The 27,162-nt window shown below is 42.6% G+C and overlaps 1 protein-coding gene across 2 annotated transcripts in view; it reads left to right on the forward strand.

Annotated features, from left to right (window-relative positions):
• Window positions 1-27,162, forward strand: part of CNOT10 (CCR4-NOT transcription complex subunit 10) — a 65,301-nt gene that overhangs the window by 3,098 nt on the left and 35,041 nt on the right. For both annotated transcript variants that reach the window (XM_077754277.1, XM_077754278.1), the window contains exons 2-8: window positions 11,115-11,209; window positions 12,334-12,495; window positions 17,201-17,351; window positions 20,935-21,077; window positions 24,254-24,340; window positions 24,967-25,050; window positions 26,937-27,054. In XM_077754277.1, the coding sequence (XP_077610403.1) occupies window positions 11,115-11,209; window positions 12,334-12,495; window positions 17,201-17,351; window positions 20,935-21,077; window positions 24,254-24,340; window positions 24,967-25,050; window positions 26,937-27,054 (840 nt within the window). The remainder of the gene's footprint in view (window positions 1-11,114; window positions 11,210-12,333; window positions 12,496-17,200; window positions 17,352-20,934; window positions 21,078-24,253; window positions 24,341-24,966; window positions 25,051-26,936; window positions 27,055-27,162) is intronic.

Genomic DNA, 27,162 nt, shown 5'->3' on the forward strand with positions numbered 1-27,162 from the left:
GCCAGCCGTGGGGCGGGGGGGTGGGGGGGGGAAGGATTCAGGTACTAGTTGCCGCACATGTACAGACAGGCCCCTTGAAAAGTGCTTAAAGATGGTGAGAAGACTCCTTGAACATAAGCGCCTTGAGGAAGGCTCTGTGTTAGCTTTGCTCTTACCTCCGGTGCCTAGAACAACGGGGTACTGGATGAGTGTTTATAGCACAGCGATCAAAGGAACATGGCAAGAGGTGAAATCAAGTGTGGCAGGGGCTGACGTAGGTCAGTTCGAGTTCCTTCTAACGGGAAGCCTTCGGGAGAGTTCAGCAAGAGCATTGCGGGACCTGATTTGTGCGTTGACTGAGCTGGGTAAGAACCAAGGAAGAGGTAGACGCGTGGGACTTGGAACCAGACAGCCTAGGCTCATCCTGGCTCTACTCCTTGGCATTGTGTCGGGCATATTTTACCCTTTGTTGAGCCTCAGCCTTCCTCTGTGTAGAATGAGAATGACAATAGGATGTGTCAGCATTAGCAAAGGGTTAACAAGAGATCTTTGCAGGCCCTGATTTTTTTAATGTGGGCTGATGGTGCTTTGGGGTAAGCAGTAGGATGGTGAGGAGGGGCAGACGGGAGAAGAGTAAGAAGTAAAACCGGCAGAGTTTGTGACTGTGGGTATAGTAGGTGAGCACCTTACTCCTTGGTTGAACCTCAGTTTCTTGTAAAATGGGGGTCCTAACAGTTTCCCAACTAATTTTTTCTTTTTTTAAGATTTTATTTTTGGGGGTGGGGCGCCTGGGTGGCTCAGTCAGTTAAGCGTCTGACTTCAGCTCAGGTCACGATCTCATGGTTGGTGAGTTCACGCCCCGACTCAGGCCTGGAGCCTGCTTCGGGTTCTGTGTCTCCCTCTCTCTGCCCCTCCCCTGCTCACACTCTGTCTCTCGCTCTCTCAAAAATAAACATTAAAAATTTTTTTTAAGATTTTATTTTTATTTTATTTTTAAATTTTTTATTTAAAAATTTTTTTTGTTTTAATGTTTATTTTTGAGAGACAGAGCATGAGTGGGGGAGGAGCAGGGGTAGAGGGGAACAGAATCTGAAGCAGGCTCCAGGTTCTGAGCTGATAGCACAGACCCCCACGCAGGGCTTGAACTCACAGACTTTGAGATCATGACCTGAGCCGTATTCAGACACTTAACCAACTGAGCCACCCAGGAGCCCTTAAGATTTTATTTTTAAGTATCTCTATGCCCAGCGTGGGGCTCGAACTGAGAGAACCCTGAGATCAAGAGTCGCATGTTGTACCAGCTGTGCCCGCCAGGTGCCCTCTACCTTTCAAGAACATTTTAATTTACTCCCCTCCCAGGGTTGGCACTCGTGCGTATAACTGAGGTGAGGTGTATGTTTTCGCTCATGTCCTTTGAGAAGCAGAACCCAGTTAAAGAGCAGTTATGAAGGTGCAGACTCAGTAGCGGAAGTGGAGAGAAGGAAGGAAGGTGAAGGAAGGAGTAGTACATCTCATGCCTGGCCCCTGGCCCGCCCTGAGCTCAGAGGAGCAGCCACTGCATGTGGGGCTCTCTGGGAGGTTGCACGGAGAAACTACACTTCAGGATAGTCCATGTGACAGAGAAAACGGGTGATTGATCTGTCCAGATTGATGATAATATGAGTAGAAGACAGCTAGGGCCTGATGGGTAATATGAATCCAGGAGAGGAGCACTTAATGGTGGCTTTGAGATTGTAAGCCAGGCGGGCCATAAAAATGATGAGAACAAACAAATGGGAAGATTTTAAGACAAGGCTATTTTTATTTTATTAAAGACACCCAAACTGATTATTATTATCATTAAATATATAAGGTAAAGAAGTATTAAATCCACTATTGCCCTGTACCCAATTTCTGTCTCTAGGTAGCTAATACTGAGTTGGTGTGTTTTTCCAGGCTTTTCTGTGCCTACCCAAGCTTACACTGACTTAAAAATATATATGTGGCTCAGTCATTTGAGCGTCCGACTCTTGATTTTGGCTCAGGTCATGATCCTAGGGTCATGGGTTAAGATTCTCTCTTTTCTTCCTCTGCCCCTCTACCCTGCTCACATGCTTTCTCTCTTTCTCTAAAACTAAAAAATAATAAGACATAGGTGCAGATGAGGCAATAAGCTATGCGGTGCTGTCCTGCCATTTGTTTTCTTTGGGGTCCAGTAAGGAATCTGCATATTTGGATTTTTTTTCAGCTTTGTATTACAAGTGATTTCAAACATCCAAAAAACAGAAAAGATGAGTATCCATATGCCCACCACCTCGTGTAACAATTGTTACATTTTGCCATAGTTACTTCTTTAGCTACAGCTTTTAATGTTGAATATTTCTTTTGTTTTTAAGTTTATTTGTGTTGAGAGAGAACCTGAGTCTGGAGGGGCAGTGAGAGGAGAGAGGGAACCCCCAGCAGGCTCATTGTTGTAAGCAAGTGCCAGATGCGGGGCTCAATCTTGTGACCTGAGCTAAAATCAAAAGTTGGACACTCAACCAACTGAGCCACCCAGGCACCCTAATGTTGAATATTTCTAAATAGTTACAGACACTTCATCTCTAAATATTTCACCATGCATTTTTTTAAATAAGTCTTTTCACCTAGATAGCCATTGTCATACTTTAGAAAATTACTATTTGAATATATTAAATTTCCCAAAAGTAAGCTGTACTTATTTGACTAAGTGCCAGTTAAGAGTTAATAGTAAGTCAAAAAGATGAAAAGTACAGCAAAGGGATTAGAGTCAACAATACCATAATAACGTACGGCGACTGCACTTAGTGTGGTGGGCACCCAGTATTAGAGAGTTAATGTAGAACCAATGTGTTGTACACCTGAAGCAAATAAAATAATATGTTAAGCTTCAGTTAAAAAAAACCCAGCTGTGCTTTTCTTTTTTTTTAAATTTTTTTATTTATTATTTCTAGGAGAGAGAAAGAGAGAGACAGTGTGAGCAGGGGAGGGTCAGAGAGAGAGGGAGTCACAGACTGAAACAGGCTCCAGGCTCTGAGCTGGCAGTCAGCACAGAGCCCGACACGGGGGTCAAACCCGTGAACCACGAGATCATGACCTAAGCGAAAGTCGGACGCTTAACCGACTAAGCCACCCAGGCGCCCCACAGCTGTGCTTTTCAAACTAAGATCCAGTCAAGGTTCACACATATTTTTTAAGTCTCTTCAGTGTCTTAATTCCCAGTATTTCCCTTTTTGTTTTGTTTTGTTGTATGATGGTGATATTTTGAAGAGACTAAGTCAGTCGTCTTGTATAATACCCCACATTCTGGATTTGTCTGATTGCTTCTTCCTCGTATTCTTTAATCAGGGCCTTCTGTGTTTTCTATGGACTGAAAGTTTCTTCTCAGGCTTGAGTAGATTTATATTTACCGTATTTGCAAGATACTTTTTAGGTGATTCTGTATCCTTTGTATAAAGTACATAATGTCAATTTCCGTTTGTCCACTATCAGCGATGCTAAGCGTGGTCAGTTTGTTAAAGCAGTGACAGGAACATCTTTTTCCAGGTACAGTTGGAAGTAGTCTGATGGGTAGTGATTTGAATAATGCTAAAGTCCACCTTTGACGAGCACTTACTTTCTGGGAGTTTGCAAACAGGTGCTGTTTCCAGTCCGTTACTGCTTACATGTGTTTGCTGATAGTCTGTGAAGAACAGCTCTCCCATACTCACTGGGGATGAACTATAATTCTGCCAGAAAGGCATGTTAAATGTTAAAAACTTGAAAATTCATCTTTTCCCTTTATTAGTTTTCAGGATAAGGAGCTGATGTAATAGTGACCTGCATTCCATGTTTTAAGTGTTAATGTTTAGGAATTTGGAGTAATATATTGATCTTAGGATTCCTTTTTTTTTTTTTAATTAATTTGTTTATTTTGAGAGAGGGAGTGCGTGAGCAGGGGAGGAGCAGAGAGAGACAGAGAATCTCAAGTAGACTCCATGCTGTCAGCACAGAGCCCAGCGTGGGGCTTGGTCTCAAACCATGAGATCATGACCTAAGCTGAAATCGAGAGTTGGATACTTAACCGACTGAGCCAACCAGGTGCCCCTCCAATTTTAAATGTATAATTGAGTGAATAGTTGATTTATTCTTGTAACTTATGTTGAAACCTTAACTATATTATTGGATGGACGTTAAAGAGTGTCTGAGTCACTATTTTTATAAGTTTAATTTTTTTAGATTGAAGTTCTCAGAAAATTATCTTTTTAAGTCTACTGTACTTAAAATTGATTATTTTAAGTTACTTAAAGTAGTTAAAATTTTATGTCTGAAGGTGTTTAACTTTGTAAAGGAGATAAAACATTCATCACAGCCCTTTAAAATTAAAACTCCAAATAGAACATCCAAATTGGGGGGCTCCTGGCTGGCTTAGTCGGAGGAGCATGAGACTATTGATCTCAGAGTAGTGACTTTGATCCCCACATTGGGTGTAGAGATTACTTAAAAATTAAATCTGAAGGGCATCTGGGTGGTTCAGTTGGTTAAGCGTCCAACTCTTGATTTCAGCTCAGGTCATGATCTCAGTTTCGTGAGTTCGAGCCCCATGTCAGACTCTGCGCTGGCCTTGCAGAGTTTGCTTGGGATTCTCTCTCTGCCCCTCCCCTGCTTGTGCGCTCTCTCTCTCTCTCTCTCTCAAAATAAACTTAAAAAAATTATTAAAAAATCTTAGAAAAGTCTAAGTTGAATATAAAAGTTTGAGGAAAATCTAGATTTCTGAATTTGTAGCATTAATAAGTCAAGTATTAATAATTAAAAACTAGCATGTCTTTTCTGTATATAAAAACTACTCTCAAAAACAAATACTACTCTCAGATATGAAAATAAAAATATACCTCAGCAGGGGGGCATCTGGCTAGCTCACTCAGTGGAGCATGTAGCTCTTGATCTCAGGGTTGTGAGTTCGAGGCCCAGGTTGGGTGTAAACATTACTTAAAAATAAAATCTTGTGGCGCCTGGGTGGCTCAGTTGGTTAAACATCCGACTTCGGTTCAGGTCATGATCACCTGGGTCGTGGGTTCAAGTCCAGCATCAGGCTCTGTGCTGACAGCTCAGAGCCTGGAGCCTGCTTCGGATTCTGTGTCTCCCTCTCTCTCTGCCCCTCCCTTGCTTGTGCTATGTCTCTCTCTCAAAAATAATAAACAGTAAGAAAAAAGTTTTTTAAATAAAAATAAAATCTTAAAAAAAAAGAATGCAAAACACACAGCAGTGGTAGAGATCTGCTTTATCTGTCTTCCCCAAGCATGTTGTTACTGATATTATCTTCCTTCATTTCTGTAGTGCTGGGCAGAGTGCTCAGGGCTGAGGCAGTGCTGCTCACGTAGTACTTCTCTGCGCTGTGTAGTAAGCAGCTGTTACATGCAGGGTTTTGATAAACCAGAGACACTTGTCCAAGTGATGGAAAACCGCATGTGGGGTGTGTGAACTTTACGGTGACTCTGGCAGACCTGAATTATTTTTCTTTCAGACGGCATCCTTCTTTTTTAAAACTTGCCTTCACAGAGGCATCAGCGCTATTTTGTGAGCGCTGGGTTTCCTTAGGACTTAACATTCTTTTTTCCTCGGGAGAAAATGTCCTTTCTGGGAAATCATTGGCCCTATGCTCTGAAAAGCATAGCTTGTGCGGAAGGTCCCCCCCACCCAGGCAGATTTGACTTGCTAACATTCTGTACTGGAATGTACCTGTGCGCTCAGTCAACCGACATTTTTCAGTTTTGAAAAAGCAATGTGTTTCTTTCCTGCTGAGTTCAGACCTAAAGGCAGCTATTTGGTTCAGAATGAAGCCTATCGGCTTAAAGGGCGTTAAGGTGTGTGGGCCCAAGAGCTCTACACACTTGGAAGGTCAGCCGTGTTCGTTAGACCAGAGTAGGAGGAAGCCCAGGCTTCTGGACGAGCGGCCGTGTACTCTCACGGTTGGCAACGGAGACTACTTTTGGACAAACAAAGACATATTGTGGAATTATGTGCAGACTCTTTCCAGTAAGGACTCTGCAGTTACAAATAACGTAGGTTTTAAGAACTTGATCACAGGGGCGCCTGGGTGGCTCAGTTGGTTAAGCATCCGGCTTCAGCTCAGGTCATGATCTCACGGTTCGTGGGTTCGAGCCCTGCATCAGGCTCTGTGCTGACAGCCTGGAGCCTGCTTCAGATTCTGTGTCTCCCTCTCTCTCTCCCCCTCCCCTGCTCACTCTCTGTGTCTCTGTCTCCCTCTCAAAAATAAACATTAAAAGTAATAGGTCTTTACTGTTATCGTGTCCCTGAAAGTTCTATAAAACAGGTGTATTGTGTAAACAGTTGGGTTAACAATAACTCATTGTCACTGGCTTTCTAAAGAAGAAACTGTTTAACAACATTAGTGTCCTTTTAAACTTTCTCCAAAAAACTGTTAGCTTTCCTTCACCCATTAGGGCTCAATTCTTACTTATCTGTGTGCTGAAATACTAATTTATCTCTAACTTCTTTTTTCCATTTTATTTTATATATTTTTTCAAGTTTTATATAAGTAACCTCTACACCCGTTGTTGGGCTCAGACTCCCGGCCCTGAGATCACGAGCTGCACACTGTTCCGACGGAGGCAGCCAGGCGCCCTTGATCTGCTGTCTGTATCAGAAGTAACACTTCTGAAAGATCCCAGTACCAGAGTGCCTTTTTTTTCCTTCTGTGCAGCAGATCTAAGCCTAGATCAGCTCACTTAAGCACAGGTTATATTTTGTTCTTGGTGTTACATGGCGATTCTCAAAAGTGTGCAGTCTACTAGGGGTTTCGCAGCGAGCTGAGAGCTCTTCCGTGATCAAGTCCTGCTGCAGCTATTTCCACTCTTTGCTGTATGTTTAGAGGGCTGAAATAAATACATATATGTATATTTTTAAAACTGCCAGAATGGTTAGTTTTGTCAAAAGGAAAGGGTAAGAGAGCTAATATTTATTTAGCATCTCTGAGCAGAGAGTTAGATGGCCTGCTGGAGGCCAGGCTGAAGACGGGACTGATTCCAAGGCTTGTATGTCATTGCACCGTGGTTCCCTTTTGAGAGGTTGAGGTTGGGAATCTTTATCAACGGCCAACGTGCGCCAGGCCGGGGCTCCCAGAGTTGGCTTTGCGGAGGACTGGCCCTTTGCAGTGCTCCTGGAATGTAGGTTTCTAGGTGGCTGTCAGAAATGCCCACCATCCTGTTTGCTTCGCCAGAACACACACTAAAATAGGAACACGCGGAGATGAGCACCCTCCCATGCCCTGTGCAGGATGACAGGCACATTCATGAAGCATTTTATATTTCTATACGTGTTTGGAACGTTAACCCCCCCCCAAAAAATAAAAGCCCCCATCATGCATGTACGTAGTTTAATGCCTCACACACCCAGAATCTGCCCTTCCTGGAAGACTGCTTTGCAGACTAAGTGAGTTCCCTATTTGAGGTGCTACCCATGCACCTTGGGAGCTCTTGGTACACGTTAGCTCTGTTGTCATTGTGACTAGGGAGAAATGGCAGGTGCCACAGAACGGAGGCGCAAATAGGATCTCAGGCTGGGACTTGGTGTAGTGGGGGCTGGAAGGAATGGTGGTCGCTTCCAGGCCGCGAGCAGCTTACATTTGGAGCCCTGTTTCCTGAGGACTTCCCGTACGTGACTTCTGAGTCAGGTCCAAGCTCCCTTTCCNGTAGCATTATTCACACCCAGAACCCTGTATTTGTATCTTCTCTCCCCAAGGACTGAGTTTCACAAGTGCTGGAGCCTTGTCTGTGTGGTTCATGTTTAGATCCCTTGCACTTAGAATGATGCTCGAGCCAGATGGTCTCTCAGCATTTATTAATTGGATGTATGGCCTGAATTTATTATATACAAGCCAGACTATCAGTTAAAAAATAATAATAATAACTCCCAGGCAAGGGTTGTACGTGCTTCATGGTGGAGGTTAAGGAGTGAACCACGTCTTCTGGAGGCCTTGGGGTGATGGCGATTACTATCGTGCTTCTAGGAGTTGTTGAGTAGTACGTTCAGGGGGCGAGGTGACCTGTGTCCCCCCATGTGCAGATTGTCTTCCGTTGCTGCCTTAGTTGGATTGTGTTGCCTTGTGAACAAACACCCCCACTTCTTCATAGAAGCTTGTTTGGGGTTACTGAACTTCTGAGTTGGAGGGCACCCCAAAGCCATCTAATACAGATGCTCATTTTAGCAAATAGGAGAAGTGACATTTGCCCCAGTTCCACTTCTGAATCAGCTGTTTCACTTCAGAGGTGGCACTAGGTTTTGACCTTATTTCAGGTCCAGGTATTCCCTCTGCCCCCTGTGCTACCTGGTCCCATGTGTACGTTGAAATAGCCAAGCCTGCGCTGCCGCACAAGGGGACGCACTCTGCCCGATACGTTCTTGTCGCTTCACGTTCGTTCTTCATGAAGCCTCCCAGTTACTCCAAAGAGGCTTTTCTTATCCCCATTTTTTTTTTAACCTGGGTTCAAGCCTTGGAGGTCTTTAGGTTCCAGGCTGAAGCAACAATTCTATATTAAAAAAACAACAACAATAAAACCTCTTGTATAAATTCGTACATCGTGAGACTTGATAGTCTAAAGAATTCTTTATTCAGAGTCATAAATAGGACCATACGTGGTCCTATTTCTTTCTGTTGGTATTCTGTTAATGGTGTGTGGGGCTTTTGTTGGTGGGTTAACTGAAAAAAGCCACAATATTCTTTGAGAATATAAAAGTCACCTTTTTAAAACAAAAGGCCTGTGTGGCTCAGTCGGTTCAGCATCCAACTTCAGCTCAAGTCATGATCTCGCAGTCTGGGAGTTCGAGCCCCGCGTCTGGCTCTGTGCTGACAGCTAGGAGCCTGAGCCTGCCTTGGATGCTGTCTTTCTCTCTCTGCCTCTCCCTCTCTCATGCTCTGTTTCTCTCACTCTTAAAAATGAATAAATGTTAAAACATTTTTTTTAAAAAACAAAAGGCAGATTTTTAAAACAAAATTAAAATATTAGGGCACCTGGGTGGCTCAGCTGGTTAAGTTGTCTGACTCTTGATCTCAGCTCAGCTCATGATCTCATGATGGGAGATGGAGCCTCGCATCAGGTTCTGTGCTGGGGTGTGAGGCCTGCTTGGGATGCTCCTTCCCTCCCTGCCCCCCATTCATTCTCTCTCTCTCTCTAAAAAAACTTCCTATTAAAAATGACTACTGTTCATATCAGGTATGTAATATTCTTGCCATAAATGTTAGACTAAGTGCATGAGGAAACAATCAGATAAACCCAGAATATGGAATGTTCTACAAGGTAACTACCTTAGACTCTCTATTTTTTGTTTATTTATTTATTTTGAGAGAGAGTGCGCACACATGAGCAGGGGGAGGGGCAGAGAGAAAAGGAGAGAGAATCCCAGGCAGGCTCCGTGCTGTCAGCTTGGAGCCTGACTTGGGGCTTCATCTCACTACCCATGAAATCATGACCTGAGCCAAAACCTAGAGCGGGAGGCCTAACCGGCTGAGCTATTCAGGTGCCCCAGCTTAGACTCTAAAACAGATAGTGACTTGATGAGCAGCGAAAGGTGAGGAAGTGCTCTGGAGTAAAAGAAACAAAAGCTATTTAACTAAGGGGACTATGTGAGCCTTGATTGGTACCTGGGGTGGGAACGAAAAGTAAAGTTATAAGACATTTCTTAAAACAATCAGGCGAATTGTTATATGATATTATTGAGTTATTGTTGCTTTTCTTAGTGTGACCATTTTATTTTTGTTATGTAGGAGAATGTCTTTTTTTTTTTTTAATGTTACTTATTTGAGAAAAAGAGAGATAGTGCAAGCAGGGAAAGGGCAGAGAGAGACAGACAGACAGACAGAACGGAAGCAGGCTTCACGCTCAGAGCAGAGCCCAACCTGCTGCTGTAACCCAGGAACCGTGTGCCCATGACCTGAGCCAAAATCAGACCCTTAACTGATTGAGCCCCCCAGGTGTCCTGGTGGGCTTTTTTTTTTTTTTTAACCCAAGAGAAAGTGTTCTAGGTGGGAAAATATTCGTAAATTGTAAAAGACCGTTTCTAAAGACTGATCTTGATTAAGTACAACTTGTATTTAGAGTTCAGTACTTCAGGGCAAAGCAAGAAATGTCGTGATTAATTTGAGATTAAATGAAGTTAAAATAATCCATAGCTTTACAGCTGGCTGTAGCTTTCAGGGCACTCACTTTCCTTGCCATTCCCAGTGCCTTAATTATTGTTATGGCATTGAATAAATGTGAAAAGGGCTGAAAGATTTTGAAACCTGTTTAAATACAGATTTAAAGGATTTGACATTTTTTTGTGGTCCCTTGATGCACTGGATGCTGCTTTGGGGGGGAGGGGAGGGCCCTGTAGATGTGCTTACCAGGAAGTATTTATTCTAGTAACTTTTATAACTTTGTTGCCTGTTCTTCCCTTTAAATAAATCAAAAGCTCAGGTTTGTTTCTTAGTGTAGAATGTTCCAGATGGATTATAAATTTTTTGAAGGTATTGTGTACGTATTTATAATCTTCTTGTGTCTCCAGAGCCTGGCACAGTTCCTTGAATATGTGGGAATTTGGTATATATTCTGCGGGGGGGTGGGGGAGGGAATCTAATCTTTTAAGTGAACACAACAGTCTTAGTCCTGATGGACAGAGCTGTGATCCTTCCGTAAGTGATGGTAGGTTTTCATCGTGCTTGACCATGGCTAAGGGAAACATTTCTTTAAGTTTTTGCAGGAGTGGCTTCTTGACTCCCATATAGCACTCATAAGTCATTGTAATTGAGAGAGCCCTAATCATAGCGACTTCATGAGGAAGAAGGCAAGAAGAAAACTGTACAAACTCACTGTACAACTGTATAACTTTACTTTTTATTTTTTTATTTTTCCAAGTGTTTTATTTTACTTTTGAGAGAGAGACAGAGAGTGCACAGAGGAGGGGCAGAAAGAGAGAGGGAGACACAGAATGGGAAGCCGGCTCCAGGCTCTGAACTGTCAGCACAGAGCCCACCGCAGGGCTCGAACCCACGAACCGTTAGATCACGACCTGAAGTCAGACGCTCAGCTAGCTGACTGAGCCACCCAGGCGCCCCTGTACAACTTTATTTGTAAAGAACTGCAAAACTTGTGTGCTTGCAGATCAGGGAGCCGAGAAACATGAAGGAACAAGTCAGCCGTCTGGGATCACAGACCAGGAGAAGGAGCTGTCCGCCAACGCTTTCCAGGCTTTCACAGTAAGCACCCTTCCTTTCGGGCCCCACCTTTAGGATCTGTCGAAGATGAACCTTTTCATGATGAATTTCTAAATTTATAATTTTTGTTCCGTAATAATTCAAGAATTAAGTTTAGAGAGTAGATTTTGTTCTAAAATTTTAAAAATTGGAGTTAAATATGGTGAAAGGAATGGGACTAATTTGAGTCATTCCCAAGTTTTGGTGTTTCATAAACGTGTTAACTCTTACAGTGTTATTTTTTTTTAAGTCTTTTAAACTTAGATTTGTAATTATGTGGATCAGCCTTTTCAGTTCACTGCTTTGTTCAGTTCTCTTTCTTTTTTTTTATTTTTTTTTATTTATTTTTTTATTTCTAGGAGAGAGAGAGAGAGACAGCGTGAGCAGGGGAGGGTCAGAGAGAGAGGGAGTCACAGACTGAAACAGGCTCCAGGCTCTGAGCTGGCAGTCAGCACAGAGCCCGACACGGGGCTCGAACCCACGAACCGCGAGATCATGACCTAAGCGAAAGTCGGACGCTTAACTGACTAAGCCACCCAGGCGCCCCTGTTCAGTTCTCTTTCTTGAATGTTCTTTCAAATGTAACCCCAAAAATTTCTAGTCACACCTTGAACTTTTCTGACACTAAGCGATATGAAAGAAAACCTTATTTGACTATCAGGTTACATACATGTAAGCAAAAGAATTTGATACTTGGATATTCAGAGCATATTTACTAGAAATTAAAATTTTGAATAAATATATTACCTTTCTTGGCTATTCAACTATTAAACCATTCTAGCAGTATGCGCCTGTACACATATATAAGTTTGTGTATATGTCATGTGGGTTTTATACATACACATATAGGTGTACAATATACTTGCGTGTCCATGTATGTCTTATACACATATTGGTGTTAGAGCGTCTTAGGAAATAAATATAATTTCTAGCTGTAGCGAGATATAATTGACATATCCCAGTTTTTTAGTTGACATGAATATTGCTTCATTTAGTGACTTTAATTAGTATATTTGGGGAATTAGGTATGCCTTTGTAAAGAGTTTTCCAAATAAAAACAATGAAATGTATATGGAAATGAATGTCTAGTCTTAAAGGTAACAAGTAATTTTGTCTGTCTCTTTTAGGCTGGAAATTATGATGCCTGTCTGCAACACCTTGCCTGCCTACAAGAAGTAAACAAAGATGATTACAAAATAATTTTGAATACAGCAGTGGCTGAGTTTTTTAAAAGTAACCAAATGACAACAGACAGTTTGAGACAAACACTTAACCAACTGAAGAATCAGGTGATGCACAAATGAATTTAGCTATAAAAATATTGTGGTATTCTCTAAATCAGCTAAAAACACAGAAAATTAATATGACTTCTCTGATATTGGTAGCACCATTTCTAATATATCTAAAACACTTGCATTAATTTTATGTGTATAAAATTATTATTCCAGGAAATGAAACGTATGTTGTGTAATTTTATTTTCTAACTTGAACAGAGCAGACTGATATACCAGATTTGAATGAACTTTGGAGTTTTGAAAGAAAATTAAAGGGAAAATATATGAAGAAGCTTAGCTGCCGAGATTATCTTTCTTATGACTGCAAAGATGTGATTATTTATAATAATGTGAGATTGTGTTAGCGTTTTGGATCAGGAGATGATTAATGGAGGGAATAGAAGATTCTCTGATTTCTATATGGTTTGATGCTCGCCTTGGTCAGTAGTCATAACAGCAGCATTTCTCACATCACAGGGGTAGAGCTTTGACAGTCAGGAGGGCTCATGAAGATGACGATGGTGATGGTAGGATTGGATAGCAGACATGTATTGCTTAGTATGTAACAGGCCCTGCTAAGCACTTTGCCTGCAACAGCTCACTTACTCTTCTTGGTAGTCCTATAAAGCAGCCACTATGATTTTTCCCATTTTACAGATGGGAAAGCTGAGGTACAGACAGCTTGTGTAAATTGTCCAAAGACACAAAGCTCTTAAATGAAAACAGCTCCGTGAACCCGGTCTTCTCGGACTCTAGGGCTGGGCCTCCCGATTACTGCTTCAAGACGTTTTTGAGCCCCTGTCCGGTGTTCCTGAGTACCATCGTACAGTAGAGTATCACCCTAAAATGTGATCTACTTAGAAATAAGTCACCCCTTCAGGCTCTTTGTCATTTTTTATAGGAGTAAAGATACTCTACAGTATCACCCTAAACATGGCATAGTCAGAAACCAGTAACCTGTTCAGGCTCTTCCTGATTACAGGAGTAAAGTAAGTTTTCAGTCCTATTACAGTTCTTCAAGGAAAATGAGAAGAATAGGGGCACCTGGCTGGCTCCGTCAGGAGGGCATGCAAATCTTGATCTCAGGGCTGAGAGTTTAAGCCCCACGTTGGGTGTAGAGATAACTTAAAAAAAGAAAAAACAAACGAGAGTAATGGCCAATATTTATCAAACTCTTATGTGATTCCAGATTCCATATTAAATGTTTTTTATGTTTTATCTCCTATAATCCTCACATTCAACCCTTTAGATAGGCACTTGTAATCTCAGTTGTAAAAGTGGGGTTTAGGGAGCCTAACCATTTAAATTTATTTATTTATTTATTTTTATTTATTTATTTCTAGGAGAGAGAGAGAGAGAGAGAGAGAGACAGCGTGAGCAGGGGAGGGTCAGAGAGAGAGGGAGTCACAGACTGAAACAGGCTCCAGGCTCTGAGCTGGCAGTCAGCACAGAGCCCGACGCGGGGCTCGAACCCACGAACCGCGAGATCATGACCTAAGCGAAAGTCGGACGCTTAACCGACTAAGCCACCCAGGCGCCCCCCTAATCATTTAAATTTATAAAGCCAGGAGGAGGAGGAACAAAACTTGAACCAGACCTTCTAACTTTTTTTTTTTTTTAAAGTAAGCCCTGCATGTGGGATTAAACTCATAATCCAAGGTCAAGAGCTGCATACTCTATGGATTGAGCCATCCAAGCACCCCCAGACCTTCTGACTTCTTTTATTTTCAACATTAAAAAAAATTAGTTTATTTATTTTGAGAGAGAGTGAGAGCGAGCTGGGAAGGGGCGGAGAGAGTGGAGGACAGAGTCCCAGGTGGCCTCTGTACTGACGACAGCTAGCCCGAGGCTGGGCTCGAGCTCACAAACCAGGAGATCGTGACCGGAGTCAAAGTCGGCAGCTTAACCTACTGAGCCACCCAGGTGCACTGAACTTTTCTTACAGATTTTCAGTAATCTCTGCACCCAACGTGAGGCTCAAACTCACAACCCGGAGATCAGGAGTTTCAGGCTCTACCAGCTAAGCCAGCTCGTGCCCCAAAACCATTTTTGTTTTTTTATTCTATTATTTTTTTTAATGATTTTTTTTTTTTTTTAATATTTTTTTTTTTTTTTAATATTTTTTTTTTTTTTTAATATTTTTTTTTTTTTTTGAGTGAGAGAAAGAGGCAGAGACAGAGGGAAACAGAATCCCAAGCAGGCTCCATATAGTCAGTGCAGAGCCTGATGTGGGGTTCAAACTTAACGAACCTTGAGATCATGACCTGAGCTGAAATCAAGAGTCGGATGTTTAACTGACTGAGCCAGCCAGGCGCACTGCCCAAAGCCTTTTTTAGAGTAAGAGACTCTTGCAAGCTGCCTGTTAAGCCAAGAGAACTGCTTTTTAAAATCCTTTCACCATCCTTTATTATTTTTTTAAAATATTTATTTATTTACTTTGGGAGAGAGAGAGCGAGAAAGAGAGAGAGAGAATCCCAAGTAGGCTCCACCCTGTCGGGACAGAGCACTATGCAGGGCTCCATCCCAGTAACCATGAGATCATGACCTGAGCTGAAATCAAGAGTCAGACTCTTAACTGACTGAGCCGCCCAGGCCCCTCGCCAGCCGTTATCCTTAGTAAGGCTGGTTCAGTAACCCCCTCACGCAGCCCAGCTCTCTCGTGTTTCCTAGCAGTGCTTGTACCCGTGTCTCCTGCTTTTCTCTACATCATACTTCTGTTCAAGGCCCTACGTCCTGGGTATAGTTACGTACCTTTTCAACCTATTCCGCTTCTATTAATGTTTCATCTCATTTAACGAGTAGTTTTTGTTCTGGCTGGAGCAATTACTACATGTTCTTCACGAATCACAAAAAATATGGCAGTTTTTTTTTATGTCACAAGTTCAATTGTTTTTTAATTCAAAATTCCTTAATTTGTCCAACACCCCCCTTCCTGGCTAAGGATTAACCCTTTCTTAGCTCATTTCCTCTCAATCACAGTAATACCAAGAAGTATTGTTCTTTCTTTGGAAATGGAGTTTTCTCTACAGAGACCATTTTTAATCACTTGAAGATAGTGAATTGCTAAGTGAAGATTGCGCAGAAGCTGCAGGTTCACAGAGACGTGTGAGCTGTTGGTCAGGGAGGAACAGTTACTACCCTTGCACACGTCCCTGTGAGGCTCACCGCGTGCACAACCGAGGTCCGCAGGTGCTGATTACACACCGCCATGTTCACGAACTTTCCGGTTCCTTGTCGTTAGCAAAACGTGAAGTTCCTCATGTATATCAGAGTTACACTGCTTCGTGTAGGGACGTCAGCCTTACCGTCCGTTACTTAACACTGCTCCCTAACTTGTTCCAGTCTTCATAGTGGCCAAGAAAGACTCGTTTTAATACTAATTCCAGTTTTATGTATTACATGAAATTACAGAATGGCTTTGAAACTTTATTAAAATTTATTAAATGCAAGCTCACTGTAACAGCTTAGGGAGGAGGTTAGCAGCAATCACTAGCTTTAAAATGCAGAGTGTGAGGGGCCTGGGTGGCTCAGCCGAATAAGCATCTGACTTCAGCTCAGGTCATGATCTCATGGTTTCTGGGTTCAAGCCCCGCTTCGGGCTCTGTGCTGACAGTGTGGAGTCTGCTTTGGAGTCTCTTTCTCTCTCTGCCCCTCCCCCACTTGTGCTTTCTCGCTCTCAAAATCAATAAACTTATAAAAATACATTTAAAAAAGAAAAAATAAAATGCCAACTATGATTTTTTTCTTCTGGTATCAGATGTAGATGTTAGTGTTTTAGTAAAGCCGTTAATAGCCTATTATTTTTGTGGTTTATGTAAAAATTCTATTTTTTTAGGAGTGCCTGGGCGGTTCAGACAGTTAAGTGTCTAGCTCTTGATTTTGAGTCAGGTCACAACTTCACGGTGCGTGGGATGGAGCCCTGCGCTGGTCTCTGTGACAACAGTGCAGATCCCGCTTGGGATTCTCTCTCTTCCTCTCTTTCTGCCCGTCCCCTGCTTGTGCTTTGTGTGTGCACACGCTGTCTCTCAAACATGAGAAAACAATTTTTTAAATGAAAAAATGAAAAATCTACTTTCTTTTAGTTATGGGAACAAAACCTGAGCATAAGAGGAGAATGAGAAAATACGCTTCCTAGCTGTAAGGCCTTGGACAGGATCATTAAGCTTTTTGTGCTGGTCTTCTTATTTATAAAATGGAAATGATAATAACATCTGTGTCCTTGAGGTACGGTGAGGATTAAATGAGGTATTCTTTAGGAAAGGTTTAATGTAGCAGGTCTGACCCATAGTGAAGTCGTTAGCTATTTGTTAACGTTTAAGTTTTAGTTTAGTTTTTACAAAATGGGATCAAGCTCCTGTATACATCGCGCGTAGCATGGTGCATGTGGGAACGGTCGTTCTGAGGCTCGCCCACTCCCAGGGAGGCTGGGAAGTGCTGAAGCCGTGTTGGCGGTGGAAACCGTATCTTCATGGCGGCGAGGAACAGACTTGCCTTGTCTACATAAAGCTGACATGAAGTCCCATGAAAATGTGTTACTTAATGGAATTTTATTAATAAAATAGTGTTCAGTGGGAATAATTAAAATCCATAAGTTCTGTTGGAAATGTGGGGAAGTTCAGAGTAAGGAGCGTTGGCCTGTGTTCCTGTTTGCAGCTGCTTTCACTTCTGCTCTTTATTTTCCTGTGTTTGGAGAACCCGCTGTCTGACCACCGTTCCGTAGGTGCATGCGGCTGTCGAGGAGATGGACGGCCTAGACGACGTGGAGAACAGCATGCTGTACTACAACCAGGCTGTCATTCTCTATCACCTGCGCCAGCACACGGAGGCCATCGCAGTGGGTGAAAAGCTTTACCAGTTCATAGAACCTTTTGGTATGTCCTGTCGAGTCAGATTTCCCCATCATACTCACAGCGGGCTGGTACTTTCTTACCTAGCGCACCTACACCAAGGAATTACGTGTTAGCATTTGAAGAAGGAAAAAAAAAATGTGTTAAGTTTTAGCCATTAAAGATAAAAATGACATGGGGCGCCTGGGTGGCTTAGTCGGTTGAGCGTCCGACTTTCGCTTAGGTCATGATCTCGCGGTTCGNTAAAAATGACATCACTTTTAGATGAACCCAGGTTTTCTTTTACCATTTCCTCCCCACTCCTACCCCTCAATTTTGAAAGTAACTATTAGAAATGATGTTTCTAACTGGAAAGACTTAGTGGTTTTGGTTTTTCTTTGCTGTGTAAACACCCCCGTAGTGCGCCCGCTCCTTTCTTTACTGAGCACTGTGATAAGAGTGGGGATGGTGGGCAGCACAGTGTCTGTATGTTGCCCCCGCCGTGTTTGGGGGTAATCACGGAGTGGGTAGTACAGGCTCTGCTTGGGCATCGTGATGATCTTAGTCACTAGCCTTGAGTTCATGTAGTAAGAAGGGTAAGGGCAAAGGCAGAAAGAGGGAGCAAATCAGGCAGCGAAGCTGGACTCAGGAAATGGTTGTGAGACAGGCTGTTTGTTTCCAGCCCACAAGCAGTCAGATTCCAGATGCGATTCACGGTTTTGTCTCTTTCTCTACGTTACTTCCTTTTACATTCAAACCACTAATGCCAGCTGCTGACTTACAAACACCTGATGGCTAATGCGGTGCCCACAGGATAAGAAGTCAAGGGTGATAGCTCCTCTGTGGGGCTTTCGGAAGAGTGACAGGGTCCCGTTTCCTGTCAGCTGGCTGAATGGCTGTTTACGGCAGTTCCGGGGAGGTGTTTTCGAGGTGTCCCCTTCTCCTGTGTCCTGCGGGCATGGTGGCTGGGCCGACGGGCTATCGGAGGTGCCAGCGTGAGGACGGTGTGGGCACTCACCGGTTCTTTCTCTGTGGAGCTGGGGGTCAGAATCTACTTCTGGGATGACACAGACATGTTTTTCTTTCTAAGTTTATTTATTTATTTATTTTGAGAGAGAGAGTGAGCATGCACACATGTGAGCTGGGGAGCAGCAGAGAGAAGGGGAGAGAGAATCCCAAGCAGGCTCTGCTGTCAGCTCAGAGCCTAACTCGGGGCTCGATCACAGCCCACCGTGAGATCACGGCTGAGCCAGAATCAAGAGTCGGACCCTCAACCAATTAAGCCACCCAGACGCCCCTCAGATGTGTTTTTCTGTAAAGCTTTTTTTTGTTTGTTTTAAATCTGTACACCTTATGTGGGGCTTGAATATATGACCCCAAAATCAAGAGTCGCATATGGTACCCACCCTGCCAGCCAGGTACCCCTACAAAGCTGTTTTTTAGAACTTCAGGAGCTGTTCATGAAATCGTGTCCATATGTACGGTGGTTGAGTGGAATCAAGGCAACCGAGGAGGCAGAATTCAGATCCATTTTTCTTCTTTGAAAATTATTATGGTTACTTTAAGAAACTTTACTGCTTGGTTCTTCGTACAACATGTATTTATTGAACATTGTGGACCAAAGCTGTTCTGGGTTCTGAAGATAATGCAGTGAATGAAACAGAAAATCCTTACCCTCATTGAGCTTATATTCTAATGGGAGGTAGACCAACACAATAAATATATGATGTGAGGTAGCCAAATGCCATGAAGAAAAGCTGAAATTGGGTAAGAGCTTAGAGATGGACTGGGAATGTTATTTTTAGAGAGGGCCATCCAGGAAGGCCTGGGAAACGAGTATTTGAAAAGAGACCTGATGAAGAGAAGAAGTGAGCCACATGACCCCAGGGGAGAGCGTCCCAGCCAGAGGGGACAGGAAGTGCAGGCAATCTGAGATGAGCTTGAGTTTGGCGAGTGAGACGAACAGCAGTTCACTGTGCCTCGAGCGGGCACAAAGTCCTGTGGCCTGGGTAAGGACTTACTGTTTGTTTTTAATATATATTTTTTATTTTTGAGGGAGAGAGAGTGCAAGTAGGGAAAGTGCAGAGAGAGAGAAAGACACAGAATCTGAAGCAGGCTCCTGGCTCTGAGCTGTCAGCACAGAGCCTGATGCAGGGCTGGAACCCACAAACGGTGAGATCATGACCTGAGCCAAAGTCGGACACTCAACTGACTGAGCCACCCGGGTGCCCCAAGGACTTGCCATTTTAAGAGTGGTGGGATGGGTGTCCGGTTGGCTCAGTTGGTTGAGCGTTCAGCTCTTGGTTTTGGGTCAAGTCATGATTTCAGGGTCCTGGGAATGAGCCCTGCATTAGGCTCTCTGCTGACAGCTCTCTCTCTCTCTCTCTCAAAATAAACAAACAATAAAAAAGAGTAGTGGGAAACCCTTGGAGATCTGTGACCTTTGTGCATCAACCATATTGATTTTTGTTTTCAATGGATTCACTCTGGCTGCTCTGAGAACAGGAATGGAATTGGGAAGACTTGTTAAGAGGCTCTTAAGGGCTTTAAAATTTTTCTGTTGTTGATTTTAGTACCCCTTTTTAGATCTTATTTTTCCTTTTATCTTCTCTTTTGAAAGGAAAAGAAAATAGTATTACGACATACCAGGTTATCCTTTCTCTTTTCATTGGACTCTTCCTTTGAAGTCCTTTTTAGAGTTGGAAGGAACCTCAAGAGAGCACCTAGCTCGCTCCCCTGCCTTCAGGCGGGTGAAGTGTTCTCCCCACTTTACAGGTCAGCCAGCTGAGGTCTAAAAATTAGCTCACTGATCTATAGAGGCAACATGTCTGGTAAGTAGCTGAGCAGGTGCTAAGATTGAGGGTTCCTTCCGCCTAAAGTTAACAGTCCTCTTGTTTCATGTGTTGGTGTTGGTAGATATTCCTCTACCCCTGGGAATATCTACCACAGCCACGAGAAACCCTGCGATGGGAGGCCTGGAGATGCACAGGCCTTCAGTAGTGGTGTTGGTGTTGCAGGTTGCTTCCGTTCAGGGCCCTAAGGTGATGAGCATTCGTTTAAATAGAGACCTAGGGGCCCCCAGGTGGCTCAGTCGGTTAGGCTTCCGTCTTCAGCTCAGGTCATGATCTCGCGGTTCATGGATTTGAGCCCCATGTTGGGTTCCATGCTGACAGCTCGGAGCCCAGAGCCTGCTTCTTTTTCTGTGTGTGTGTGTCTCTCTCCTTCTCTACCCCTCCCTTGCTCACGCTGTCTCTCTCTGTCTCTAAAAAATGAATAAATGTTAAAAAAAAATAATGAATAACAGATTTATTTATCTGAGGGGGTACCTGGGTGGCTCAGCCTGTCAAGCGTCAGACTTCGGCTCAGGTTATGACCTCGCGGTTCGGGAGTTCTCTGCCTGCTCTGGCAGCACCAAGTCTGCTTTGGAACTTCTCTCTCCTTCTCTTCCTGCCCTTCCCCCACATGTGTGCATGTACTCCCTCTCATTGTCTCTCAAAAATAAACATTTAAAAACAAACAAAAATAAAGAGTTTGGCTTTGCTCTTTAGGAATTTTGGGGAAGAGTGGTCTGAAATGTTTGCTTCACTTTGGATCATAACTTTTCTTTTCCTGTTTTTTTTTCCCCCAGAAGAAAAATTTGCCCAAGCAGTGTGTTTTTTGCTTGTAGACCTATATATATTAACCTATCAAGCTGAGAAGGCTTTACATCTTCTTGCTGTCCTAGAAAAAATGATTTCACAGGGTAACAATAACAAAAATGGGAAGAATGAGGTGAGTGTTCTAAGGTGATCAGATTAAAATTTAAGGTTAATATTTGGAGTTATTAAATATTTTAATGGCTTTATTGAAATATAACTTATTGTACAGGATGGTGACTATCGTTCATAATACTATAGTACATACTTGAAAGTTGATAAGAGAGTGGATATTCAGAGTCCTCAGCATAAGAAAAAACCTTTGTATTTGTACAGTATAGTGACAGATGTTTTAGCTGGACTTATTTATTTCACAGTTGATACAGGTATTTAATTGTTATGTTGTATACCTAAAACATAATGTTATATGTCAATTATACCTCAATTAAAAATTTTTTAATTAATAAAAATCAAAAGAATTATGCCTACCCACAGGCAGCCCACAGTCTAGGTAGGGAGAGGCAGATGAGTTAAATTTTTGATTCATGAGGGTGGCCTGGCTGGCTCAGTTTGTAGAATGTGTGGCTCTTGGTTTCAGGGTCATGAATTCAAGCTCCACGTTGGGCCCATTTTGTTAATTAAAAAAAATTTTTTTTATTAATGACCTGAAAAAAAGGTAAATATAATTCACATCCACAAAATTTACCATTTTAAAATATGTAATTCAGTGGTTTTTAGTATCCTCACTGAATTATACAACCATCACCACTGTCTACATTTTCATTACCCCAGAAAGGAACCCTGTACCCGTTAGGACTTTTCCCCTTCCCTCAGCCCCTGGCAACCACTCATCTTTTTTTTTTTTTTTTTTTTAAGTGTATTTATTTATTTTGCAAAAGAGAGGAAGCAGGGGAGGGGCAGAGGGAGAGAGAGAGAATCCCAGTCAGGCTCTGCACTGTCAGCACAGAGCCCAATGCGGGGCTCAGACTCCTGGACCATGAGATCGTGACCTGAGCCAAAACCAAGAGTCAGACACTTAACCAACTGAGCTTCCCAGGTGCCCCTAATGTACTTTCTATCTCTGTGAATTTGGACCCTGCTGGCCATTTCATATAAATGGATTTCTATAATATGTGGCCTTTTGTGATTGGTTTCTTTCATGTGGTTTGATACTTTCAAAGGTTACCAAGTTGTAGCATGGGTATTTCTTTCCTCTTTATGGCCATATCCTACTCCATTGTATCAGTTTGCCACATTTTTTTAATCCATCAGGTGATGGTCATTTGGGTTGTTTCCCACATTTGACTGATAATATAAATGATGGTGTGAACATTTGTGTACAAATTTTTGTGGTGGCGTATGTTTTCATTTGTCTTGGGTACATATTTAAGAGTGGAATTGCTGGATCATACAGTAATTCTATGTTTAATCTTTCGAGGAACTACCAGCCTGTTTTAACAGAGTAGCTACACAGTTACACATTCCTACCAGCGTCTTATGTGAGTCTCGGTATGTTAGCGTCTTTTCATGTGTGAGATACTAGTTTTACAGAATGTAAAGATTAGAATTAAGACAATAGAAACCCCCTATCTGGATAAACAGAGCAGCTTTCACCAGAAAATATTTCATCATTTAAGTTCTTTAGAAAGAGTGCACATTTATGACATTATGATAAGAGACTTGATACACAGTAAGAATACTTCTGGGGTCTCTGGGTGGCTCAGTCAGTTTAAGTGTCTGACTTCGGCTCATGTCGTGATCTCACGGTTTGTGAGTTCGTGTCAGACTCTGTGCTGACAGCTCAGAACCTGGAAACTGTTTCAGATTCTGTGTCTCCCTCTCTCTCTGCCCCTCCCCCACTCTGTCTCTCTCCCTCTCGAAAATAAACATTAAAAAAAAATTTTATAAGTAAATAAAAAATTTTTTTAAATTTTATTTTAAGTAATCTCATCACCCAGTGTGGGGCTCAAACCCACAACCTTGTGATCAAGAGTCGTGTGCTGCACCGGCTCAGCCAGCCAGGCCCAGGCACCCCGTGTGGCTTTTGTTTTACTTGTCCCCTAGTTGTCAAGGGGTGGTCTTCTCTCTTCCTGTCCTGCCCTTTTGTTCCAAAAGGATTATTTGTAGAAAACAGATAGTCAGTACCTTTCTTTCTACCTGTATAAGGTCTTGAAGTTTAAAAATAAACATCTAACATTACTTTTTTCTGTTTATCAGGAGTTGATAGATAGTTCAGTTAAGGGCGCCTGGGTGGTTCAGTTGGTTAAGCATCTGACTTGAGGTCAGTTCATGACCTCTCAGTCTGTGGGTTCAAGCCTTTCTTGGGGCTCTGTGCTGACAGCTCAGAGCCTGGAGCCTGCTTCAGATTCTCAGTCTCCCTCTCTCTCTCTGCCCCTCCCCTGCTCCCACTCTCTCTTTCTCTCTCTCAAAAATAAACATTTTTAAAAATAGTAAAAAAAAAAAATTCAGTTAAATCATCTTAACATTATTCCTAAACACTGTGTGGTAAAACACTCTGTTTTTAAAGAGTTGAAAAAAAGCAGTTTTCTTCAACAGATGCTTGTGTCCTCTGCTAGCTACTCAAGTGACAAAAATGAAAACGTTTTCACTTTTCAAGGAACTCCAATGTGTGGTGGGAGAAAGACGGGGCAGCACGTGTCTGGGGGCTGAGAGGAAGGCGGTAGGGACTGTTTTGGAGAAGTTTGGGTGTTTGAGGTCAGGCCTTGAAAGATGGACATTGACCAGACAGAAGCAGGAGGGTGGATCAGGGCTCTGTCATGGCAGAGAAGCCGCGCAGACGGGATGGGGGCGGGTGCCGGCCGCCATTCTCGGAGCCTCAGATGCTAGAATGCTGAGCAGTGGAACGGAGGGCGGGAGGCTTGGCCACGGTCTCACTGTGAAGCGTGTGGGACGCCGCCAGGATCCCAGGGTGTGATGTGCCCGTGTTTATACCGGGGGACGTCTTTAAGAAGGGAATGACGTGATCTGTTCTGGGTTTCGGAAAGATAACCTCAAGTTTTGCCTGAGTAATATCTGTGCTTTTTAAACCTGGCTTCTCATCATGCTCAGTGGGAGCTTCTCAAGAGTAGAGTTCCCTTTAAAAAAAAAAACAAAAAAAGCGTCCTGTTACCCGTGTTACCCCAGACAATGACGCCTGGGTGTCTGGGAGTGGGGCCCCGGGGTTCTGAAGTTTGAAAATGCTCCCTATGGGATTCAGATTGGCTCACTTGGAAATCACTGATTTAAGTGACGGTAAAAAAAAAAAAAAAAAATTGTTTTAATTTTAGTTAACTTTGTTTCACCACCCTGCAGTCTGGTAACAACACCAACAAAGACGGATCTAATCATAAAGCTGAAAGTGGGACCCTAATAGAAGCTGCAAAGTCCAAGATCCATCAGGTAGGTAACTTCTGATGGTCAGGAACGGTGAGGAGTGGGTAGCTCGTGGGAAGCAGTAGGTACTTGAAGGCCCGTGTGTTGCTTTGGCTTTGGAGTATTGTAACGTAAAAGCATGTTCATTTGCTTCAGATGATAATGCAGTACCATTTATTTTATTTACGGATACGAGATTGAGAGAGATGGTCTGGGAATGTGTTGGATGATAAAATCAGTTTGTAGACTGTTAAACTCCTTCTTCATTAGCCATGTGCACATAAGAATTTATAGGAATTATCAAATTGCTGAATCACTGTACTGTACACCTGAAACTAGTATGATACTGTATGTTAATTACACCAGAATTGAAACATAAATTAATTTTTAAAAAAGGAAAAAAGCAAAAAAGTCTTTTTTGCTTGGAATTTAGGTATAAATTTTATTCTACCGTGTTTTTGTTTTTTTAGAATGTGTTCTGAGAATGCAGTAAAAATAGATTCTTTAAGATAATTTAAAATTTGCTTTTGCAAGTAACCGGCATAACTATGTTGTAAACATTGGGTTGAATTTCCTTAACCAGAAAGTAAAAAACTACCTCACCATGTGTAAATCTACCACAGTTCTCACATACTAGCATTTTCCCTCAACAGTATAAAGTAAGAGCGTATATCCAAATGAAGTCCCTGAAAGCGTGCAAAAGGGAAATTAAGTCCGTCATGAACACAGCTGGAAACGTAAGTTTCTTCTTGACTTTTCCTTTTACTTCTCCAATTTTTGACTTTTGTGTCCTAAAACTATCTTGTTTAGACAATAGATATTTGTCAGGTTTTTTTTTAAACTTTTTTTTTAATGTTTTATTTATTTCTAGGAGAGAGAGAGAGAGACACAGTGTGAGCAGGGGAGGGTCAGAGAGAGAGGGAGTCACAGACTGAAACAGGCTCCAGGCTCTGAGCTGGCAGTCAGCACAGAGCCCGATGTGAGGCTCGAACTCATGAACCGTGAGATCATGGCCTGAGCTGAAGTCGGATGCCTAACAGACTGAGCCACCCAGGCGCCCCGATATTTGTCAGTTTTAAATAACTTATTTTAGTCTTATTAGAGTGTATCTAAAAAAGAATCTTGACATTGGGTTGTGAAATCGTGACCATACTATGGCTATGATGTTACTACTTCCCTCACTTAAAATTACAGCAGGCATTTTCCCTGGTATGTAGCCCTCAAAACCAGCATGTTGAATAGCTGCGTAGGATTCTGGGAGTTGTTTGTCACAATTCACAAAAACATTTACTATTACACACTTAAGGATTTTTTTAGTTTGTACTCAAAACATTTGTTAAAGAGAAACAGACCTGTCCCTCCCAAATGGTCTTGGCTTGACAGTACCTTCAGTTTGACTAATGCTAGAGTATTTGAGATGAAATTACTCCTTCCTTCCACTCCTCCACCCCACCCCTCCCCTGATACATAATTCTTAAGACTTTAGAGGGAAAAAACAGAATTGTAGACATTCTTGATGCTTTTAGGAATACTGTTAATTTTAAGTATGAAGTCATAAGGTGATATGGTTTTGTAGTAGGAATAGTTCAGCAAAATTGACCCTAGAAGCCCCAGACAGGACCCAGAGCAGTCACTGGGTCAGTACTCAGGTGATTTTTGAGGAGAAGAGATTGTAGCCAAGGTCTGAGGGGTAGACTAGAGGCTACGAGGGAAAGGCCTCACCAGCCAGCCAACCACTGGCAAACTTTTTTTGAGAAAAAAGGCATGATTTCTGCCTTAACGGATGTCCTAGTGCTAGAGGAGAGATAAACCAGACAATAAATAATTGTCCTGCAGGGTAGTAGCCATACCTGAGTCGGGGGGGTGGTGCCACCTGGGATAAGCCCGGAGCCCTTGTTTCCTCAGCGACCAGGGGGCAGAGCAAAGCATGAGCAAGGACTTAGGGGAAAGCCTGTGGCTGAGCTACAGCGGACACCTGAGGAGCCCAGGGTGCCTGAGGTCCGCCCTCCCGGATGGGTGTGCAGTCCGCACGTCTGTGCGCGCTTTTGCATTCTAAGTAGGTGCTGTACACGTGACCCTCTATCACGAGGATTCTTAGGGAAGAGAAACATGGTGTTTCACCAAAATGCCATCTTACGTTACAGCAGGACATAAGCATTCTGGAAAATAAGCATTCTGATAGGCAGTTCTTCCATCTGTAGAATCACACTTTTTTTTAAAACCCTCTTTGGAAAAGCATTTGATTATTTGTATCCCTTTGGGTTCTGGTGAAGGTGCATTTGTGTCCTAAACAATAAGAGAGACCATCAGTCTCTCTAAGAGTCATTGAAATGAAAGGCTGAGGTAGTGCTGTTAAATTGGCTTCCAGTTAGCAGTGTAATAGGTATACATATATACTGGATGTATTCTTTTAGGCAGACCCTTAATTCAGTTTATAAGGTGCTTTCTGATAGGTTTCAATTTCCTTGGATTGTGAGAGCAACGGAAAATTTGGGGGGCATAGATTTTTTTGTGAGCATGACTTAAATTATGCTCTTGAATACGTACCAACACAGTAGTGTGATTACGATCTCACGTTACACATCTGAAAACAAAATATAAGCAACTTATATTTTCTTTACAGTCTGCACCCTCTCTGTTTCTTAAAAGCAATTTTGAGTACTTAAGAGGCAATTACCGGAAAGCTGTGAAGCTGTTAAATAGTTCAAACATCGCTGAGCACCCAGGATTCATGAAAACAGGTAAAAGAAAATATGGAATTCTGGTCCACTGTTTTCTTCCTGGCTCTTCTGTCCTTTGTTGTTTCCTATACTGCTCTTCAGTGTGGTTTTTGCTAATTTTTAATTTTT

This window comes from Crocuta crocuta, unplaced genomic scaffold (genome assembly GCF_008692635.1).
Source record: "Crocuta crocuta isolate KB4526 unplaced genomic scaffold, BGI_CrCroc_1.0 scaffold70, whole genome shotgun sequence".
NCBI classification, from domain to species: domain Eukaryota; kingdom Metazoa; phylum Chordata; class Mammalia; order Carnivora; family Hyaenidae; genus Crocuta; species Crocuta crocuta.